Source organism: Vanacampus margaritifer, chromosome 3 (genome assembly GCF_051991255.1).
Source record: "Vanacampus margaritifer isolate UIUO_Vmar chromosome 3, RoL_Vmar_1.0, whole genome shotgun sequence".
Classification (NCBI taxonomy): Eukaryota; Metazoa; Chordata; class Actinopteri; order Syngnathiformes; family Syngnathidae; genus Vanacampus; species Vanacampus margaritifer.
Window position 1 is genome coordinate 1,206,791 of NC_135434.1, and position 19,787 is coordinate 1,226,577.

Below are 19,787 nucleotides of genomic sequence, written 5' to 3' on the forward strand. Positions count from 1 at the left end.
CTCTTTTTTATGCAAATAATTTATGCATAATGAGCTTTCATTACTGTAGTTTATTTTATGTACTGTTCAGTATTCATTTGGTTTGACAAGAGATGGTGGGCGGTACCAATTGTTTGATTGGTTGTTTCCTACTTTCCGAACTCTCGCGTCAAGTGTCAAAACTGACGGACAATTATTGCATTCATAACAATATGACAACAAAATGAACAATGTTTGGAAAAGTCTACTCCAAGGTATTAAATATCGATCGTGCTTACTTCTTAGTAATAAAAGTTACACGTAGTTTGGTGTCAGCTCCCGAGCGGAACCTTGTTGCATATTCATGTTTCACCCGGACCACTTCCGTCTTCACCAAGATGGCGACAGGCACGCGTACCTTATGGAAAGGTCAGCTATGTTTTGTCTTTGTTTCCTTTTTTACAATCTGCATTTTATTACTAGTTGTATGTATGTGTTGGAAAAATGTAGATTAGCACTTTTGAGGTCATCGGCGCTATGTTTGTTGTCCCCGTAGCCTGGTAGCAAGCCTGCTATTTCTCTTGAACTTGGTAGCCAAAGCTACGAAATCTTTCGATTAGCTTCCTTTTTACAATCTGAATCTTATTTTTAGTGGCATTGATGTGTTATGGAAATATATTTAAGCACTTTTTAAGCTTATTAACGCTATTTTTCTTATAAATGGTCGTTGTAATCTGGTGGCAATACCTATTTTTCTCAGTGCTTTATTTGTGCTTTACAGTTTGAATATGACTAGTTGTGGCATATGTAATATAACATTTTAAATGTGCACGTTTGTGTTTCTATTCGCACGTTTGTTGAGTTTTTGCCTCTGAAGTGAAACTGATTGCCAGGATGTTTACAATTGTTATGGTACTTTTTGTCTGCTATCAATCTTTTGTTTTTGTTTTTTTCTACCCTGCAGTTGTTACAGGCTGTCGACGGCAGCTCCTAAACTGCGGCGTTTCCTCCTCCCCTGCTTTTCCCTCCAACAACATTCCCATGAGAACTTTTGCTGCCTTCAAGTGAGTTATCAATTGACCATTTTGCCCACTTTTATTTACATTTTTTGAAAGGAACAGTGAAGCCCTGTTGCAAACCCAACCACGATTGGTCAAAATCCATAATATAGATCTTATCTGTAAACCAATAGACCTTTAGATCTTTTTTACAACCATTCCCCTCAATTCAACGCAGTCGCAGTCAAGAAGCAATAAAATAATTTAACATTGGATATTTAAATGTTCGACCACGCAGTTTAATTTTGTCAAGCAAAAGTCCACTAGCTTGACGCTAACCAATAATGTGAAACTGCTAACGGAAGCTTGTTAACACAATTGTGGCAGCAACACATAAAACCCCGCACATAAAAAGCAATTGCTTAAAAATCTATTGGCTTTTTTCCCCCTGAGGGCGAAGAAGAAGGTGAAGAAGGAGGAGGCAGCAGCGCCGCCGGAGGTGAAGAAAGTGAAGAAGGTGGTGGATGACACGGGCCGACACAAGCCCTTCGGGAAGACGGCGTGGGTGCCCGTGGATGACGTCTACATATTGAGGTTCTACCCCAGGACCGTCTATAGTGCCGCCGACGCCGTAGAACTGCTCAAGAGCTTCCAGGCGTTGGACTTCACAGCGCATGACCAGCCCGTCTACGTGGATCTCAAGCTGGACATGAAACTGGAGAAGAAGGTGAGCATGGGTCTACTTTCACTGCTTGATACTTTTCGGTCTGGCAACAGAAAGGTTTGAATTAATCGGAGGTTCTGGGAAATTCTGTGATTACACTGAAGCTCAATTTAGATGAATTTTACCGCACAAAGTCCTCCAAAGCAGCGTTGTAAGAACTGGTCATTTGTTGTTCCAGGAAATAACATTTCTTGGTCCTTTCAAAGTACTAACAAGAACTTTTGGCCCAAAAACTACATTTAGACGGTCCTCCCCACGGTCGAAACGCATAACGCTACTCCAGGGGGTAAAATTCCTGTCGGGAAAATGTTTGACTTGAGCGCGTCGCCGTTTTCGTTTGTTTCTCTACTTCCAGAAAAAGATTGAGCCGTTTGTCAACACGGTGAATCTTTTGCATCCTTTCAAGACTGATGCAAACAAAGTTTTGGTTTTTACTGAGGTGAATATATATTTTATATAATTGATGACATTTTAATGATTTAAAATGTAACAAGCAGATGTGTGTTTTCACGACAGGATGCTCATCAAGCACGAGTGGCTCAGGAGGGCGGGGCTGCGTTTGTCGGCGGCACGGAGCTCATTCAACAGGTGACGTTAAGAGGCGTCAAAATTCCATCTTCAACGGGGGCATGTCACAGAAACATTTCGATTTTTAATGGATTGGATACAAATAGCGGCTGCTGCCGGCCCATCGGGGGAAATATTACAAATACAAGTCGATTTCTTTCTGAGCTGACAACACAGACAAAGCTGTAATGCTCAAAACATGACCAAAAAAAACAACAACCTTTTTTTTTTTAGGAAGTGACCGAAATAAATATCTGGACAAAAACATTGGGATTTTTTTATTATACAAGACATAAAATAAGTATTCAAAAAATATTCAATTGAAAAAAATACAAAATATCATTCAAAAAGATTCATCAAAGGGAGAAAAACGGACATAATAATAAGACATTAAATAGAAATAGAAATTAAATATCAAAAAAGGCAACATTATTAGCTGAAAACGAAGAACTCAAAAAAGTAGACAACAAACAATACTTACAATGTCAAAATCTGTTCCACATCTTACTTTGAAAAATACAATTAGGGAAAACAATTCAAATGAAAAATAATAATAGTGAAAATTTTTAAATAATACACAAAAAAACAAGTGGCATATTTGAGATAAAACAGAATCAAAATGACAAAAACAATAGACAAAATATTTACCAGAAATATTAATTGAAAAATGCATAGATTTTATGGAAAATATTAGATGGACTTTTACTTGGGGATAATTGGAAGAATACAGATTAGATGCTGAGAAATACAAAAATATTATGGAGGACAAAAATTCACAAAATATTAGAAATATATTGGATACTTGTATGCAAATTTCAGAAAAAATACACAAATGTAGCATATATATATATATATATACACACACAAAAATATTAGAAAATCTAGTTTTGCCAAAGAAATGCTTACAAAGAAATACTAAAAAAAATATTTGACAAAAATTGAATATTAGAAAACAACTTCTAAAATATTATTAAAGAAATGTGATGGTTAAATGCAAACATTTGACGAGCAATTACAAATATTGTGACAAAAAAAGATTAGAAACACAGATGAAAAATACACACACAAAAAAAATCACAATATTTTTCATGACAAATGCTCAAAAACTGTTCAGATTTTAGACGACGAGGTGGTGGCCGACTTCTACGTGGCCGTGCCGGAAATCGTGTCGAAACTTACGCCACTGAAAAACAAACTCCGGAAGAAGTTTCCCAAGAACAAGAGAGGTGCACCGAAACGTCCTTCTAAATGAAAAAAAATCAAATCCAAATAACATTTCTAACAAGCTTTGTGGTGTTTTTTCTCTTCAGGCTCGGTCGGCCTCAACATTCCCAAAATGCTGTCGCTGTTCCAGACGGGCCACGAGTACGCGGTGGAGAGCGAGTGCTTCGTCAGGACGCAGGTGGCCACGGTACGTCGCCGCCGCCGCCGCCGCCACCAACGCTCGTACCGCTCAAGTAGGCGGAGCTTCATTGCCGTTTATTCCGCTTTCCCTACAGCTGGACTTTCCCACTCAGCACATCCTCGACAACCTGCGAAGCATCGTCGCCGACGTGCGCTCACATCGGCCCGCCGACATGGGTAACAAAAGATAATCCAGCTGCTTTTCGGGGGGTCAACGTGAACCTCGCTATCAATAAAAAAGTGGTAAAACAAAAATGGCGTCGGCGAAGCAAAAAAAAAAGTCAACCTTTTTTGTGTTGGATTTAACCGACCCCATTTTAAATCAACATTTACTAACATTTGTTTTGCTAGAATGCAATGGACAATGGACTTTGGCCACCAGGGGGCAGTATGTTTTTCATAATAAAACAGTAATATAATACATACCATAAGGTCAGTAGTGACTAAGCTCAGTAACTCAACTCAACTTTATTTATAGAGCATTTTAAAAACAACCATAGCTACATAAAAAGTCAAGTGTAAAAAATAAAAAATAAAGATACAGACATACGGTATAAAAACCAGACGGATAAAACAAATGAATTACATAAAAACTGCTGCAATCATATTAGTTGAAAAGTGAGATACTTCCTGGGCTGGTTGCCAGCCTATTTGACATTAAGTACACCAAATGGTAGTAAGATAAAATAACAAAATATTTGTAAAAAAAAAACACTGTGAATACACAATATTGGGGAAAATTATTGGAATCTATTTTACAAATAGATCAAAATTTGACAGGCTTTTTTTTTCCTATTGCCATTTTTCAGGGCCTTTTATTGAGCGCGCCATCGTGTGCAGTCGCACCAGTGAAGCTCTGTGGTTCGACAGTGAAAACCTTCTAGCAAAAACACCTGAAGACGACAACCACCAATAACATCATCCCTTGTATATAATGTACTTATTATTATTATTATTATCAACAATAAACATGATCACACAAGTTCAATGCAATCAGCTGTCATCAGATTCATCTCACTTTAATTGCAAAGTAAGTTTATCCACTTTTACAAACACCTTCCCTTGCATCTATATTGTACTTATTAATAATCAACATTTTGGGACTCATCAAAGTGGTGTCTCTAGTGTCCTAGCACGTTTGGCCACCAGGTGGCAGTATTGCTCCGACGTGAAGATGTGATTTACTTGTTGCTGCAAAAATAAGAAACTTGAAGCTTCAAGTGTCACAAACATTTTAGCATGATGTGTTTTCCCACTTACTACCTATTTTGTATTTTTCAGAATACATTTCCTTTGTGGGCCATTGCATTCTTGTGGTTTGGCATCCGCAGATTCACCTCGTCATGGATCCCCCCCTTTTTTTTTTTTTTACAAATAAAAGATGCAATATTTTTTGAGTATGTATGTGTGTGTATATATATATATATATATATATATATATATATATATATTTAAAAATATATATTTTTTCTATGCTAACATGAAATCAATTATTTGCTGATTTTTGCTATTCGCGGCTAAAAAAAAAAAAGTCACCGGGCCAGCGGGGATCCACTGCAATAGTAGTATGGAAGCGTTTAACCCTGCAGCCGCCTTTATAGCGTGCAGCAGGTATGCCTGATGAGGTGAGTGTCATTAATTGCTCACTTTGTAGGTTACTTGCTGTCTCCAGAGGCCAGAACAGCTGATTGGGGGGGGGGGGGGGAGAAGTGGCATTGAGTAGGTAAAGTGCAGCGCGCTTCCTTGGGGGAGGTATTCCCTGGAGGAGGTGCATGTTTGCAGGACGGTGCAGCCTACTCGTCATGTGCACGAGCTTCACATTTTTCTTCCCCCCCCGGAGTGCGTGTAAAGGGAGGGGCGGAGCTGCGCTTCCCCACTTGCAGGCTCCCTCGGACCTCGCCAGTTTTCCTGGCCGGAGCGCGGACGCTGCGCTCGCTCGGGGAAAAGGGAAACATTCCGCAACCTACCGGTGGACTTTTTTTTTCCTCCCCCCACCCCCCACACCCCCACAGCTTCTTCTTTTCGCCGCCCCGCGGGACGAGCGCGCGCGCCTGCTGGTGGCGCGGTGGAAACGAGCCCCTTGAGACCCCGTTGACCGGCACCAGCTCCAACAAGACGACTGCCGGCACTGCGTTGGGATTACAAGCCGCGAGCGCGACCATGGCGGCTCGCTGGATGGTGCTCGGCGTCCTGGCCGCAGCCCTGGCCGTCGCACACGGTGGGTGTTTTGATCTGTATTCAGCTGGCGCTTGTGAAGTGGGTCAGGGTGGGATGCGGCTCCCCGCGGGAGACTTTTCGGGCATTTTCGTGCACCCTGGGGGAGGTCACTCGCTAACTTTACACCTGCTCGCTCGTGTAATGGAAAAGTGGCAGCGTTTTTGAGTTGTGGATGAATGTAGATTGAAGGCGGCTACTGTAATGTTTTTGTTTGCTTTGCTTGCATGAAAGAACAAACTTGCGAAGCAAAATTTTGCATGGAAATTCATTGCAAAACTATTGGACAAAATTTGCAGGGGGGCACAATCAAATGCAATAGAAGAATTACAAAAGTACTGTACATGAAAAAAGGTAATTGGTCTCCTCCAACAAAAAGGCATTTTTAATTTGTTTAAGTTTTGATTGCATATGGAAGAACAGAATAATTAAAGTCACTCGCCAAATTTACACCTGCTTACTTGGAATATAGAAAAAACATTTGAGCTGAATTGAATTTTGAGAACTAGAGAGGGTGAACTTCATTGATGTCATTCTCAATTTTTATGGCTGCGATAAAACCTGGCGGATTTTATACCAAAGTGATAAAGGATTTTTTGGTGTACTTTTTTTTTTTTTTTTCTCGATGCAGACTTTTTGAGGAAACACTTTTATCCCTTCCTGGTCTTCTTCTTCTTTAAAATCACTGGTGGATCACATCTCTATGGTGCGTATAGCGCCACCTACAGCGGCGGAGTCCCCTTACAGTATTCACAAAAGAAGAACAGATGGAAACGGGCAGAAGTCGCACGTCCCTTTTGCAAATTTTCAGTAAATTCTCTTCAAAAATTCTAAACAATTGGATGGAAACCTGACTAATGACATCACAGGTGATTGGAGCTCAGGTAACAAGCAATCGCGGCTCACCTGTCTTCTGGGTTTGGTCATGGGACATTAGCAAACGGAGCCATGGTCGGTCGTCACATGAGCACTCGATTTCGATTGATCCGTTTTCATCTGAAAGATTTGCCTTCGAGGAAAAAAACAAAAAAAGAGTTAGCAGCCCAATGTCGTTCTCGGTGGTGCAGTTGTGGATGAATGCAGGCAAATGATGTGATGGGGATCCCCCAATTTTCCTTGCTTGACAGTGAACATTTGGCATGAAAGTGGAGGAAAGTTGGCGAAATGCATCATGCACGAACCGATGCAAACTAAAGCTCATCAAGAGAGAAGAGGCCAAAAAAAGGACACTAAAACTACACAAATACGAGACAAACATGTTCAATTCAAATTGTGAAAAGTGCACACACGTGTAAAAAATGGACACACACATTCTGGGCATATTAATTGAGAGCACAAACCCTGGCCATAACGATCCACAAACTTTGACCTTAAATGCACACAAAAGCAAGAAAGAAAATTATTATAGTCGGTCAAAAAAAAGAAGACTACAAATGAAAGATTGGATCTGCTAACGAGTCATCTTTTAAATACGAGTTCACATCTTGGAAAGTTGCCGCACCGAGTGGATTGATGACGATCATGTAAAGTCATTTGATCCAAAATTGATCCTGGTTTCGTTTTTGGCGCCGATTGAAATGACACGTTGGCAATCTCTACTTTAACGTGCTCTCTAATGTGTCAACTCTCGTCAAATTGTGCTTCACTAATTGTAACATGAAGTCAAATTGAATCTAGATTTGAGCGAGATGTGCACCGTCGTGATCACACACGTCAAATCGCATCAGAATCTCAATGCTGGATTACAGACTTGAATGTGAAACCAAATTGAATTGAGATCGGATCCAGATTTCATGTTTAGTGCCAATATAGTTGAAACATTGCTAATCCTGTTCTCATCAAATTTACACCTCGTTTGTTACATGTCGGCACCGTCGGTGGCTGTAATGGAAACCAATTTCAAACCAGATTTGATCAAGAAATTCAGATTGTGCGTTTGGACCCAATGTAATGTAAAATTTTAACTGAAATGTAAAATTGTCATATGTCATCGGATTTTGCATGCAGAATCACTTAGTGTCATGTCAAAACATCCAGTATAATCCAGATTTGATCCAGATTGTACATGGGCGAGCAAGTGAAATTTTACACGGACAATTTTAACACTCATATTATCTCTGTCTAATCTCGTCAGATTAGTGTGGAATTTCTTGTATTTCTATTGGATTTTAGTAGCTAAGAAATGCTTGAAATTGAATCTTAATCCCCCAAATTGCTTGCGGGTCCGAGAAGGAGACGTCGGAGGCGTGACATCGGCGGGCCGTGACGAGGTCATGATTTCACCACCGTGTGCTGTAAATTTGACCTGTGTGATAATCCCAATCCTGCATGTAACGTAATCCCCGCGTATGGAAACATGACCCAGATGTGCACTGATGCTAATGTTCCCTCTCGTTCTCTGTGTTTGTGCGCGTGTGTAGGAGTGTGCGTCTCCGAGGGAGTCGTCCACCCGGTAGGTTCCTCTTCCTCTTCCCTATTTTTATTCCTGCCGGGATTGAGACGGCAATTTCTGTGTGTTGAAAAGAAACTCTGGGTTTGCTCATCAATTATTCATGAGGGGGTGTCGGCTTGGGATGGGATCAGGAAGTAGATGAGTGTGCCGGACGAGCTCATTGGCCGAGTGTCATTCATAATGCATGCAATTTAGCCCTACTTGCTGTTCTGCTACTTGAGCTGCTGTGATTGGTCAGAAATCAGGAAGTGCATCATATGTGGTTGTCAAACTTTACTAGACATGATGTTTATAATCGATATACTATTGATGTTTGAGCAGCTGTCTGCTGTTGGTCAAGAGTTGCGGTTCTTTGTTAACCCTGTAAAAAAAGCCTGAAGCATGAAATATATGAGAGAAAATTCTGATTCTTTGTAAAATAGACAATGAATGAGTCCGCGTTTTTCTTCTAGTGCTTCTAATTTTGTGAACAGCCGTGAAATTTGCGCGTGTAGAAAAACATCGCTCGTGTCTTGCACAACAACTCGTAATCGAAGTGTAAAAGGGGCTCTAAAGAGACGTTCCCAGGGGGCAGTCCCGCCCCCTTTCGCACCTCCCCTCCTTTGCCGTGTAATTAAAGGCGGAAACGGCGGGACACGACATACCTGCCACTGAAAGCTTCCCGATTTCAAGGGGATCATTTGTTGTGGCCAACATGTTCAGTCAATGGGTTTTTTGTTTCCAGGTGTTTTTTTTTCTTCCGGAGGGGGGGCGGGGGGGGGGGGGGGGTGTTGAAGGGATGCAGTTGGGATGTCCCAGCATGTCCCGACATGGTCCAAAAGGCCATTCTAGAGTTCAAAGAGAAGAAGCCTTTTTTTTTTTTTTCTTTACCCTGCGGCGGTCCTGAAAGTGCGGATGGGAACCAAAAAGTGGAGATGAAAGTGGTGGAACATCACAGGATGCTGTGGAATATTGAAAGGAGGAAACGCAGATGTTGGCGGCAGTCATTACTTTGCATTCAGACGGATCCGCTGACATTTGCGCAAAATGTCAGCCACTTCCCGATGAATGTCGATGCAAGCCGAGCCAAGTCCTCAGAAGTTCATCAACGACAAACGGAATCGCTGGCGACGTTAGATGGCACGTAAAGTCAATTCACGCGTTTGTTTCCAAACACGGCTTTGAAGATCAAAAGTGTCGAAATATGTAGCACGGAATTGTGGCAAAACGGATTTTCAGTTATTTTGCCGGTGGACGCGTTATCATATGAAATCGATTTCATCAGAAATGGGAACTACTTCTAGCGATCTGTGTTTCTTTCAAAGGGTTCTTCTGGTGTTTTGAGTTCCTCCTCGCCAGTCCAATCAGGGGATATCGCTAATATTTATGAACTGTGAGCTTGTGAAAGCCTTGAGACTTTTTCTTTTGTGATTAAGCGCTATACAAATAAACTTGAGTTGACGAGCAACGCAACCGTCACATAAACGCACATTTTTGCGCCACGGTTGTTATGACGTGACGTTACGCTACGCTACGTGACGTTACGCTACGTGACGTTACGCTACGTGACGTTACGCTACGTGACGTTACGCTACGTCACGTCACGTTACGTCACGACACGTCTCGTGACAAAATGTTTTGTTCCGCGTTATGTTTCAAGGCATTTTGTCATGACATGCTACAATGCTAGCATGTCGTGACAAACGTCATAGCTAGCGGAATTTAGCATTTTTGCAGTCCGACGAACTACTTTCGCGCACACAGATTAGCAGCAACCACCGATCTGAATATATGACTGGAAGCCGCGCGGCCGCCATATTGCTCCTCCCAAGAAACGTTTTCCCAGCATATGATCCTCTACATTTACAGTATTGAAATTGGAGAATATTTGAGACATTATGTTTGATGGTGTTTTAAGTTTTAATCTTGTCTTAAATACATGTATACATTACATGCTTAATGATGTTTACAGGAGGAAACTTGTTTATTTTAATTTTTTTTAATGAATTATAACTGTAATTCAACAAACGATGCTTCTGCCTAATCTAATATTGGCATCTAAGGAACTGAGCGATAAAAGAAAAAGGGGGTCTTCAAAGCAGCACATACCGTCCACTTGTTAATTTATTAACCCAACCCCCCCCCCCCCCGGCCTTCTACTAACTACCTACGAGCTTCATACATTTCATCTGTACGTATGCCGTATAGTTTATACAGTAATCTGCTGGCGAGGTGGGAGGAGCAAGATGGCCGCCGTGTGACTTCAACGGCTCGCATGGGCGTGTATGGGCTCACCGGTCATAAATCTACATCAGTGGCAGCAACACATCCAAGCAGGAAGTGACGTCATGTCCAATTCCAGGCCCCTTTGTGGCGTCTGCACCCGACACCCAGTTTACGTCGCAGCCCCCATTTGAATGCCGTAACGGGAGCGCCGACTCGCAATGCCAGGAATTCCTGCCCGGAGGGCTGGCTGATATATTTGGACGTAGCGCTATGATGCTAAAGCTGCTAAAGCTGCCAAAGCTGCTGTGGCGGCGGCGATGATGTCTGTCACAACACATGTACAACATGTTAAATGCACAACCGGTTTAGATGGCGGCGACGTGCCGGCAAAGGCGCCTGATTGGAGCAAAGTAACACTTTGTCCTTGTGGATAAATCAAAAAAAAAATCCTTGTTTCTACTTTCTGCCTGTTTAATCTGTACAAACCACACGTAGAATACGAACGTAGCAAACGTATTTATTTTATGTAATGTTATGGTACGTGTACTTTGAATGACTTTTCATGCTTAGCTAACTTTGTGTAACGTTCCACTGCGTTACATTAAGACATCTTAAGTAATGTGTCCACATTAAACATTACAGCATTTTGCGTTACGACGCGTTACGTCATGCTAAAGGTGCTTTAACAAAATGTGTTTACAACGTGCAAAAAAAAAAAAAAAAATCACATGAAAGAAAATAGACAAATAATAACGAAGCTTGGCAAAATCTTTTATTCAAATGTGATGTTTCTATTTATTAGCAAGGTAGCAGGATTCGGCAAACTGGACGAGATCGTTTGCATTTTAGCACAGCGCTCGCTAAAAATGCTAACCCAGGATTTTCTTTTCACTTCATTCCAAATCAAAATGACATCAAAACTTCACGTAACCAGAAAGAAAGAAACGGAAAAGAAAAAATCCACAAGAAGCCCGAAACGACCTTGAGCACGCCGAAGTGGCGAGTTCACACGGGGTGGAGCCGACTTTGCCGTGGGGTCTGTTTTTGTTTTGCGCGCACGCGTCGGCGGCGTCCGTGCACGCGTGCAACATTTACAAGGTGGCGGCTGTAAAATGTGATGAAGCGACGGACGCTGCGCCGCCATTAAAGTCTGAGTGGGGCTTTTACGAGCACATTTTCTCTTTTCCTCCGCGTTGGCGTCGGGCACGGCGTCGCGTGTCGTTACTTCTCCCGCTAGACTGTAAAAGTGTCACATTACCGGATTGAACATATTGATTGATCAACAATGATGTTTGCTTTTTATTTTCGTACGCTTTTTTTTTGCTTACTGGTGGAAAGTCTGTGTTAACAACATGACAAAAATGAATGTCTGTTTGATGGTTTTTGAAAATTCAGCCCGTTGCCAGATTCATTAAAGCGGCAGTGTGTATTATTTAGCGCCATCTAGTGGTGACCTCATTTAAAAGAACACTATTAATTCTAAAAATACCCCCAAAATATGTTACGTTCTATCACATCAACATTCTTTGATAAAATCGCAGGTCTAGTAATCGCTAATTATTTTACGCCTTACAGGTGGCTGCCATGTTTTACCGCCATCTTTGTACTACAGATACCCGTAGGAGAAGAACTTCGCTAGCATAGTTAGCGTCTACCGCTTGAGCTTGAATACAGTATTAGGATGCTTGTCTCGGTCTGCTTTGCTCTCGCCAGCTTTTGCTAGATTCTCCTGCTAGCTGCTTTTGTTAGCCGCTTCAGTTAGCTTGTGCTAGCCGCTCTTGTTAGCTTCTCCAGTGAGTTCACGCTCGCCGCTCTTGCTAACCGGGAAGCACCGTAGTGCGTATGTTTCAAAATCGCTGCATTATTTTACTTCTCCACTAGATGGCACTAAATAACACACACTGTCTCTTTAACAACATGACATTCGATTGGTACGGATGTTATGAGGTCACCGAAAAAGTCTCAAGAAGCCATTCACGGAAAATACACAGAAAGTTAGCCGTTTTGGTTGAAAGCGGCTACCTGAAGGTTTTTGAAATTGTTTGAAAATTCAACACCCAAAGCCAATTCTGCTTAGCAACATGACATTTGGTAGACATGTTTATCATCAGGCTACCCAAAAAGAAGTCTTATAGAAGAACGATAACTAAGTTAGCGTTGAAGAGTCCATTTTAGGATCATTTTTGGCCATTTGGGAGGTTTTCAGGGCTCCGAGTTTTTGTTACGTTTGATTGAAGAATGGCAGCAAAACTCGCCATAAACCCCGAAGCCGTCCAGTCAATTCTAAGCATCTTATTTGCAATGACAAATAAATATCGAATTGAATTCAATGTGCTCCACAAGGTCAGATCGGAAACCAATCTTGTCAGGTAGCAACATGAAATTTGGCAGGCGAGTCGGCGAAGGCCAAGTGAGGGGAAACCGCATTAGTGGTTCGGAGTTCCGGTGGGAAAAGCGGAGGTCTGTGGGAAGAAAATCCACAAAGTCAAAAGTGTTCATTTGCGTTGCTCCTCCTGGGCCAGATTAGCAATTCCGGATGGCTTTGATGAGACTCCACTTTGGATGCTAATTTATTAAGATTTTTTTTTTTCCGTTGTTGGAGAAACCATATTGATTTTGACTTTCTGAATAAATGTGCTTTAGATAGCTCGGGCCAAAAATCATATCAGAACTAATATTTAGTAACTACATAAAGTACTGATCCTGAAACGGCATCAAAGCTAACAGCATAACATTTCCAATGCTTTGGATTTGGATTTTTACATCTTTATTATTTCAAAATGGTGATACTTTTGATAAAATGGTACTTAAACGTGCTATAGTATCATTTTTGACGGGCAGATTGTTTTGCCACTGATTTGAACACTAATCAGATTTTTTTTTCAAAATTCTTGAAGCTTCCAAGGATTGTTGTTCAAAATCTAAGCAAGACCGCGTTTGATTTTTGTCAGCTTTTATTTTATTTATTGCTTAGTCTTGTAAACAAAACATTGAAAACAAAACAGTGAAATAAATGCCACGTATACCTTTAAAACGGACGAAATAGAACTGCTTAGTCAAAAATGACTCATCAATTTTGTTGGACAACCCACTGCCAAACTTTACGTTGTTTTGTATCAAAAATAACCCACATTTTGTGTTTTGTACAATAAAAATGGGTTGTTTTGCATGAAAAGATGCCGAAAATGTGGGGTCAAATTGAGCCAAATCGCAGGTCGGTGCAATTTTTGACCAACATTGGCTTATATTTGAGCCAGCATGTTTCGAGTGTATTCAACACAATCACATACTTTGCCTTAAGAGCATAGCTTGATGCTAGCAAACAATGCGAAAGAATATACGCGGGCTAGCAAAAATATTTCATTCTTAACGTGACGGCTATTCAAACATAACTGATGAATAATATAACACTACTCACAGATATCTATTCTTTATCCACTGCAAAGAACAACTATTACTGCAGTTTTCCTCTTCATGTATATCAGTATTTCTGTGCTATGCTGCCCCCTGGTGGCCGAGGCGCACACACCAGAGGGAGCGTCGCAATGTCTAGTAAATGAAGGGGAAAAATACCACAAAAAAACGAATTCTCACTTTCCATTTGCATTGATTTAAGAGGACAATGTTGATTTGAGATGAGCATTCCGAGTTCCGAACACGGTCACGCAACAAATTCAACTTGTATCTCAAGTTACCGCAGTACTTTTTTTTTTTTTAGTTGACAAGACGACACATGCTGCAGTGTGCTCCTTTGAGAGCAAGTTTGTGAAGAAGAAAAAATTAAAGTGGTCCGGCGCACGCACGCACGCACGCACGCACGCACGCACGCACGCACGCACGCACGCAAATGGATCATCTGAGGACCGGCGAGTCGCCGCAAGTGAATTATTAAGCGTCGAGAGGCTGTGAAGTGCTGCGCTCTTTTTGCAAACGCTTTCAAAGCTCGCCCAACATTCCCATCGCTTCCAAACTCACCATGTTCGTTCCCTCCACGTCAAACCAAAAAGGCTGTAGTGTGCATGCCGGGCCACTAGTTGGCGATAAAGGAAATGAACATTCCTTTTGTTGTTGTTGTCTCAACCTGTAAATGTGCAGAGGTTGTTGAAGCCCGATCAATTTAATGCGGGAAAAGATACAAGGATGATTTCATTTGAAGATATTACAAATAATAAATAAATAGTACGATGTAGACAGTTTAAGAAGTAAAAAAAAATGTTTCACTGAATTGCAACTGTACCTGCTTCTACACATGAACAAATATGAAAAGAAAATATGCAATATTTAAAATATATATTTTGAGATTTAAAAATATAAATTTTGGAAGTATTACGAAGATTATATAATCTCAAATATGACATCAGAAAACATTTCAAGATCATTTTTTTTAAATATATTATTTATATATTAAATATTCAAAAGCTTTGAATAAAAATATATCGTTTTATTATAAAAAAAAATGTAACTAAAATATTCATTAATTTATAGTCCTATTTTCAGTTACTTAGTTACAATTACTTTACCCCAAATAGAGTTCAGCTTTTCCTGACAATTATTAACTTACTATGGAATTGTATCGTGGTGATTGTAACTAAATACTACTAAATAATTAGTTTGTTACTTTAATTACTCAGTTACTTGACTTTGTTAAACTTAGTGACTAGTTAGTTACAAACTTTTTGTGTGTCTTTAATATTAACCAATGGCATTCAAAGTCATTTGAAATGCTTCTGAATAACACGAAAGAAAGTTCACTTGTTCTAGTGGACGGGATTTTTTTCCCCTCCCAGCACGACATCGAAACGAGGGAATGAAAACAGTTTGGATTTTTCAATCTCAGATGATGAAAGCACCAAAAAAAAAAAAAAAAGAAGGTCTGGAGTGTCTGTTTTGCTTTTGTGGCGGCTGCATGGGAGGCCCACCAGCACGCCGATGCTCCCTGGACTGGAACTAAGCCCCCCTGCCATTCCGCCTCCATTTAGGGGTCCCCGTCGAGGCGTCCTTTGGCAAGCAACCAGCTTGTGGGTGGATAAACAAGGAAACCAACCGCCCCCCCCCCCCCCCACTCACCCTGCAGGCCATTCCGACTCTTTTGTGTGTCTCACTTCATTCGCACCGCTCATCGTCTTATCTGGGAATGCCAGCCTCGAGCGACCCCCTCCCCCAGCAACCCCCCCAGGTCCTCGTTTAGTTTCCCTTGCTCGGTCGTCGTCGTCTTCTTCGTTGGTGCCTGCAGGCTACGTCTGGGCTACAAGTGTTTCTGTGCACGTCTTGCGCAACCCTTTCTTCCGGCTTTCGTCCCCGCCGGGGGTTCCGTCCTCAATTGTGGGAGAACGTCCTCAAGGACAAACGCTTCCCCCGTTCATTCCCTTCTGTCTGTGTGTGTGTGTGTGTGTGTGTGTGTGTGTGTGTGTGTGTGTGTGTGTGTGTGTGTGTGTGTGTGTGTGTCAGTCCCATTGAAAATGAATGGGAAAAGTTGATATTTAACGTTATATTGTGCCAATACTGTAAGTAATGTGGAATTAGTCGATAAATTCCCCGGAAGGCGAGAACTTTTGAAGCAAGTTGAAATTTGAACGCTGTAAATCAGAAGTATTATGTAGGGAGTGGTTTGATGGTAAAATGTGCCTGAAATATATGAAAGAATCTGAAGAATAAATAAATAAATAATAAATATGTGTGAATGCTTCCAGCATTCCCACAATTAGTTTTCTTTAAAATTATATTCAATTAAATGTCAATAACGTAATATGTGCAACGTACTATACACGAATATGAGTCCGTTTTTTCCTCTATTTATATAAACATAAAAAAAGAAGCATTTTAAATCAAATGAAAGAATGTAAACAATGTTTAGCGTCTTTCTTGGGAATGCGCGTGGATGTCGTACGTTGGCCTCGGGGCGCTTTTGCACGTCGGAAGCTCCCAAGTCGGGATGCTGATGACTTCATTCTGACAGCGCGCCAACATTTGGCGTCCCTCAGCAGAAACAGACAGAAGAAGCTTTCACTCGGCTAAAAGTGTGCCGCCGACGCCGCCGCCGCAGATGCGGCGTCTAGTTTGCTTCCTGGCTCCGATCACTTTTATGCTGACGCGATGAATGCGCGAAACGATTCAATCAATCTTAACACAAGGAAACGCATGACGGTATCAAATTCAGGGTTCGAGTCTGGGTTAAAGGCCTTTCTCGGGGCGTCGAGTCGAGGTTTGGGTTTCAAATGAGTGTTCCAAGTCTGGGTTCGGGTTTGATGACAGGGTTAGTGGTTTCAAGTTCAAGTTGTAGGATTTTGGGTTAAGAGTTCTAGTCCTGATTAGAACTTCAGTTTTGAGTTGTAAACCAAGATTAGCCTTTCAAATCTGAGTTGCAAAACACGGTTAGGGTTTCCCAATTTGAAACCCTAACCGTGTTTGAACATTGAACGAATCTCTTTGTTGTGTTTTTGTGTGCGTTTGCACTCGCGGTCGTGTCGGTGCCGGCATCGGGTCAGGCGTTGAAAAAGAACCTTTGGCAACTGGGTCGCAGAACAAGACTGCAGTGTGTTGACCCGTCCGTCGCCGCGGCAACCGACCGGCGCTTCGCTCAGCTGCAACACAATTCAACGCTCGTCCCATAACTTTGCAGTTTGGCTTCCGAAGATTGAAAGGGTTCGATTTTCAAATGAGGGTGTTAAAACCAGGTTTAGCATTGCTGGGGTTTTCAACTAGTCTTACGGTTTCAATTTAGAGATTTGAGACGGTTTGAGATGGTTAAAGGTTTGAAGACAGGGTTGGGCTTTCAAATGAGGGTTTTGAGATCGGGTTCGGGTCTCTCAACCAAGGGTTTGTGTTTCAAGTTGGGGTAAGGGTTCAAGGATTTGCTCTGGTTTCATATTAACGCTCCAAGACAACATTAGGGTCTGAAACCAAGATTAGGATTTTAAATTGTTGTCTTAAACCTGGGTTGAGTTTTCAAACAAGGTTTAAGGTTTTAAGTTCAGGTTCCCAAATCAGGAAGCCTTCAAACAAAGTCATTCAAACTGAGGATGAGGTTTCAAATGAGGCTTTCACTGAGCCACATGCATTCATTTCACTTCACTTCCTGCTCTGTATTGTATATAAAATACCAAACACATGACTAACGACCGGATGCTGAATGTTGTGCGTGCGTGCGTGTGTGTGCGTGCGCGCACACTTTTTTGCGTGTGACATTTGCCTTCTCGTCTTTATAAGCCAACAGGTGGATGATAAGCAGTTTGGTCTCTCAGGCAGGAGTGCTGCCATTTGTCTCGCAGCCAGAGCGTGAAATGAATGTCCCGAGTGTGCGTGTTTTTGTGGGCGCGCGCTCACACACACACACACACACACACGCACACGCTTTCCCACAATCAAAACATCAAACAATTTTCACGTCATCGCTGTCACCGTCACTCTTATCGCCGATGTTCCGTTAGCAGCAGCGCCGCAAAGGTCGCTAACAGCGAGTCGCGCCGTATCAGTCCTGTCGTCCAATTACGCCCCCCGCCTGCACCCCCCCCCCACCCCCTGCAATGCTTGGTTGCCACGGCAACGCTGTCGTATGTCAAAGACAGGCTGTTATTGATCCGGTCGAGATCACCCTGCGGTGGGCGCGCATTGGACCGTCGTCGTGGTGTTCGTTAAGAAAATCCAAGTGTCTTTGATGTCTGCCCAAACACCGTTTGGTTCAATGACAACGGAATGTCTTTGATGTGGAGGAAGACACGTAAGTTGGACTTGTTTGCAGCTCATAAGGTCTTTGATGTTTAGGTTCATAGAAGACTAAAAGGTCTTTGATGTTTAGGAAAACATGCACGCTAGGTTCGATAATGACTGAAGTCAAGTCAGGTCTGTTCAGCAAAACGTAACGTTGTCTTTGATGACGATAAAACATGATTCACAAGGATAATTGACGGAGACATTTGTCTTTGATGTTGACTAAAGCACATCTATTTTTGTCTTTGATGTTTACACAAAATTGTCTGTTTACAAAACACGTACATTGTATTTCATTATTATTATTATTATTATTGATGATGTTTACCAAACGCGTACTTTAGGTGAATCGAAGAGTTACAATTGTCTTGGATGTTACGAAAGTCGTCTGTTTGGTTTACCGAAAATTGCGTGATGTTTACAAAGCACGTATGCTCGGTCAAGTGACAAGTCAAAATAGTCCTTGATGTTTACAAAATGACTTCAAATTGTCTTTGATGTCGACATCAAAATGATATTTGACGCTCACAACAACATCATGTTCAGATTTGCAGCAGGCTACCCAGATGCTATCTTCCTTAGCATTAGCATGAGCATGTGGGTGTAAATGTGACCCAAAGGTGAACACAGGCAGCCGTCACGGAAAAGTTTTTGTTGTCATGCCGTTACACGCGCAAAGCTAAGACACGTCGTCATGGTCGTGTTCACTTGAGTGGTTTTTTTTTCTCCCTCCGCGGCCGTCTCACGAGGTTTTCCAAAAGAGCCTAGCGCTGGGCCGCTAATACGCCAACGATGAATAAAGCATGCGCTGCTGGTATGCGTCCTGACATGCAGCCGAGCGTCCCAGCAAACGTCCTCTTGACCGGGACGGACGTCTTGCTGCCGGTTGCCTGCTTAAAAGTGGTGGGACAAAAAAGTTGCACAATGTCCGGAACGTTTGTTGTCTGGGTCCTCGTAAACAATATGTACAATCTTACCAGGTCTGACCAGTTTTATATATATAATATTTAGTAACATGCAAAAAATGTCATTACACTTTGTTTTGTATCGTTATTATTTTTTTGCAGTAAAGTGTTAGCTTTCATAACTTTTGTTTTTTAATATTTATTTTTCTCAATTGTTCCATTTTAAGGTTTTCTCCACTGAATTATGTTTAGTCATAATATGTTCCTATATTTTCTTTTTCCTAATATTTCTTATAGCTTACGTAAAAAAAATAAAAATAAAAAAAACTTACATTTTGTCCTTTTTTGTTGTTATTCCACTGAAGGATTTTTGTAAAATAAATGAAAATGGAATAAAATGTTCTTCTGTATTTAATTAACTTTTCTGAAGTATGTAAATACTATAAAATCTGTACAAATAAGTTAAAAAATAAATAAGGATTTTTTAAAAGTATTTTTTCTACCACTTGTCATACTTCCTTATGTTAAATTTATTTCTTCAGTGTGTCTTAGTTTTATTAATTTTAAAAACTAATCTTTAATTAAGATAAATAGAAATAATCCAATGAAATACAAATCAGTTAAAAAATAAAATAAATAATAAATAAAATAAA

The 19,787-nt window shown here is 41.2% G+C and overlaps 2 protein-coding genes across 2 annotated transcripts in view; both read left to right on the forward strand.

Annotated features, from left to right (window-relative positions):
* The first annotated feature begins 288 nt into the window (after window positions 1-288).
* Window positions 289-4,644, forward strand: mrpl1 (mitochondrial ribosomal protein L1). Its single transcript, XM_077561625.1, has 9 exons — window positions 289-387; window positions 923-1,022; window positions 1,410-1,683; window positions 2,036-2,119; window positions 2,197-2,268; window positions 3,362-3,473; window positions 3,558-3,658; window positions 3,747-3,828; window positions 4,461-4,644. Exons 1-9 carry the CDS (start codon window positions 357-359, stop codon window positions 4,565-4,567), a joined length of 963 nt encoding a protein of 320 aa, XP_077417751.1. The 5' UTR covers window positions 289-356; the 3' UTR covers window positions 4,568-4,644.
* Window positions 4,645-5,425: 781 nt separating this feature from the next.
* Window positions 5,426-19,787, forward strand: part of fras1 (Fraser extracellular matrix complex subunit 1) — a 133,164-nt gene continuing 118,802 nt past the window's right edge. The window contains exons 1-2 of the mRNA XM_077561359.1: window positions 5,426-5,869; window positions 8,286-8,317. Coding sequence (XP_077417485.1) covers window positions 5,812-5,869; window positions 8,286-8,317 — 90 coding nt within the window. The 5' untranslated portion in view covers window positions 5,426-5,811. The remainder of the gene's footprint in view (window positions 5,870-8,285; window positions 8,318-19,787) is intronic.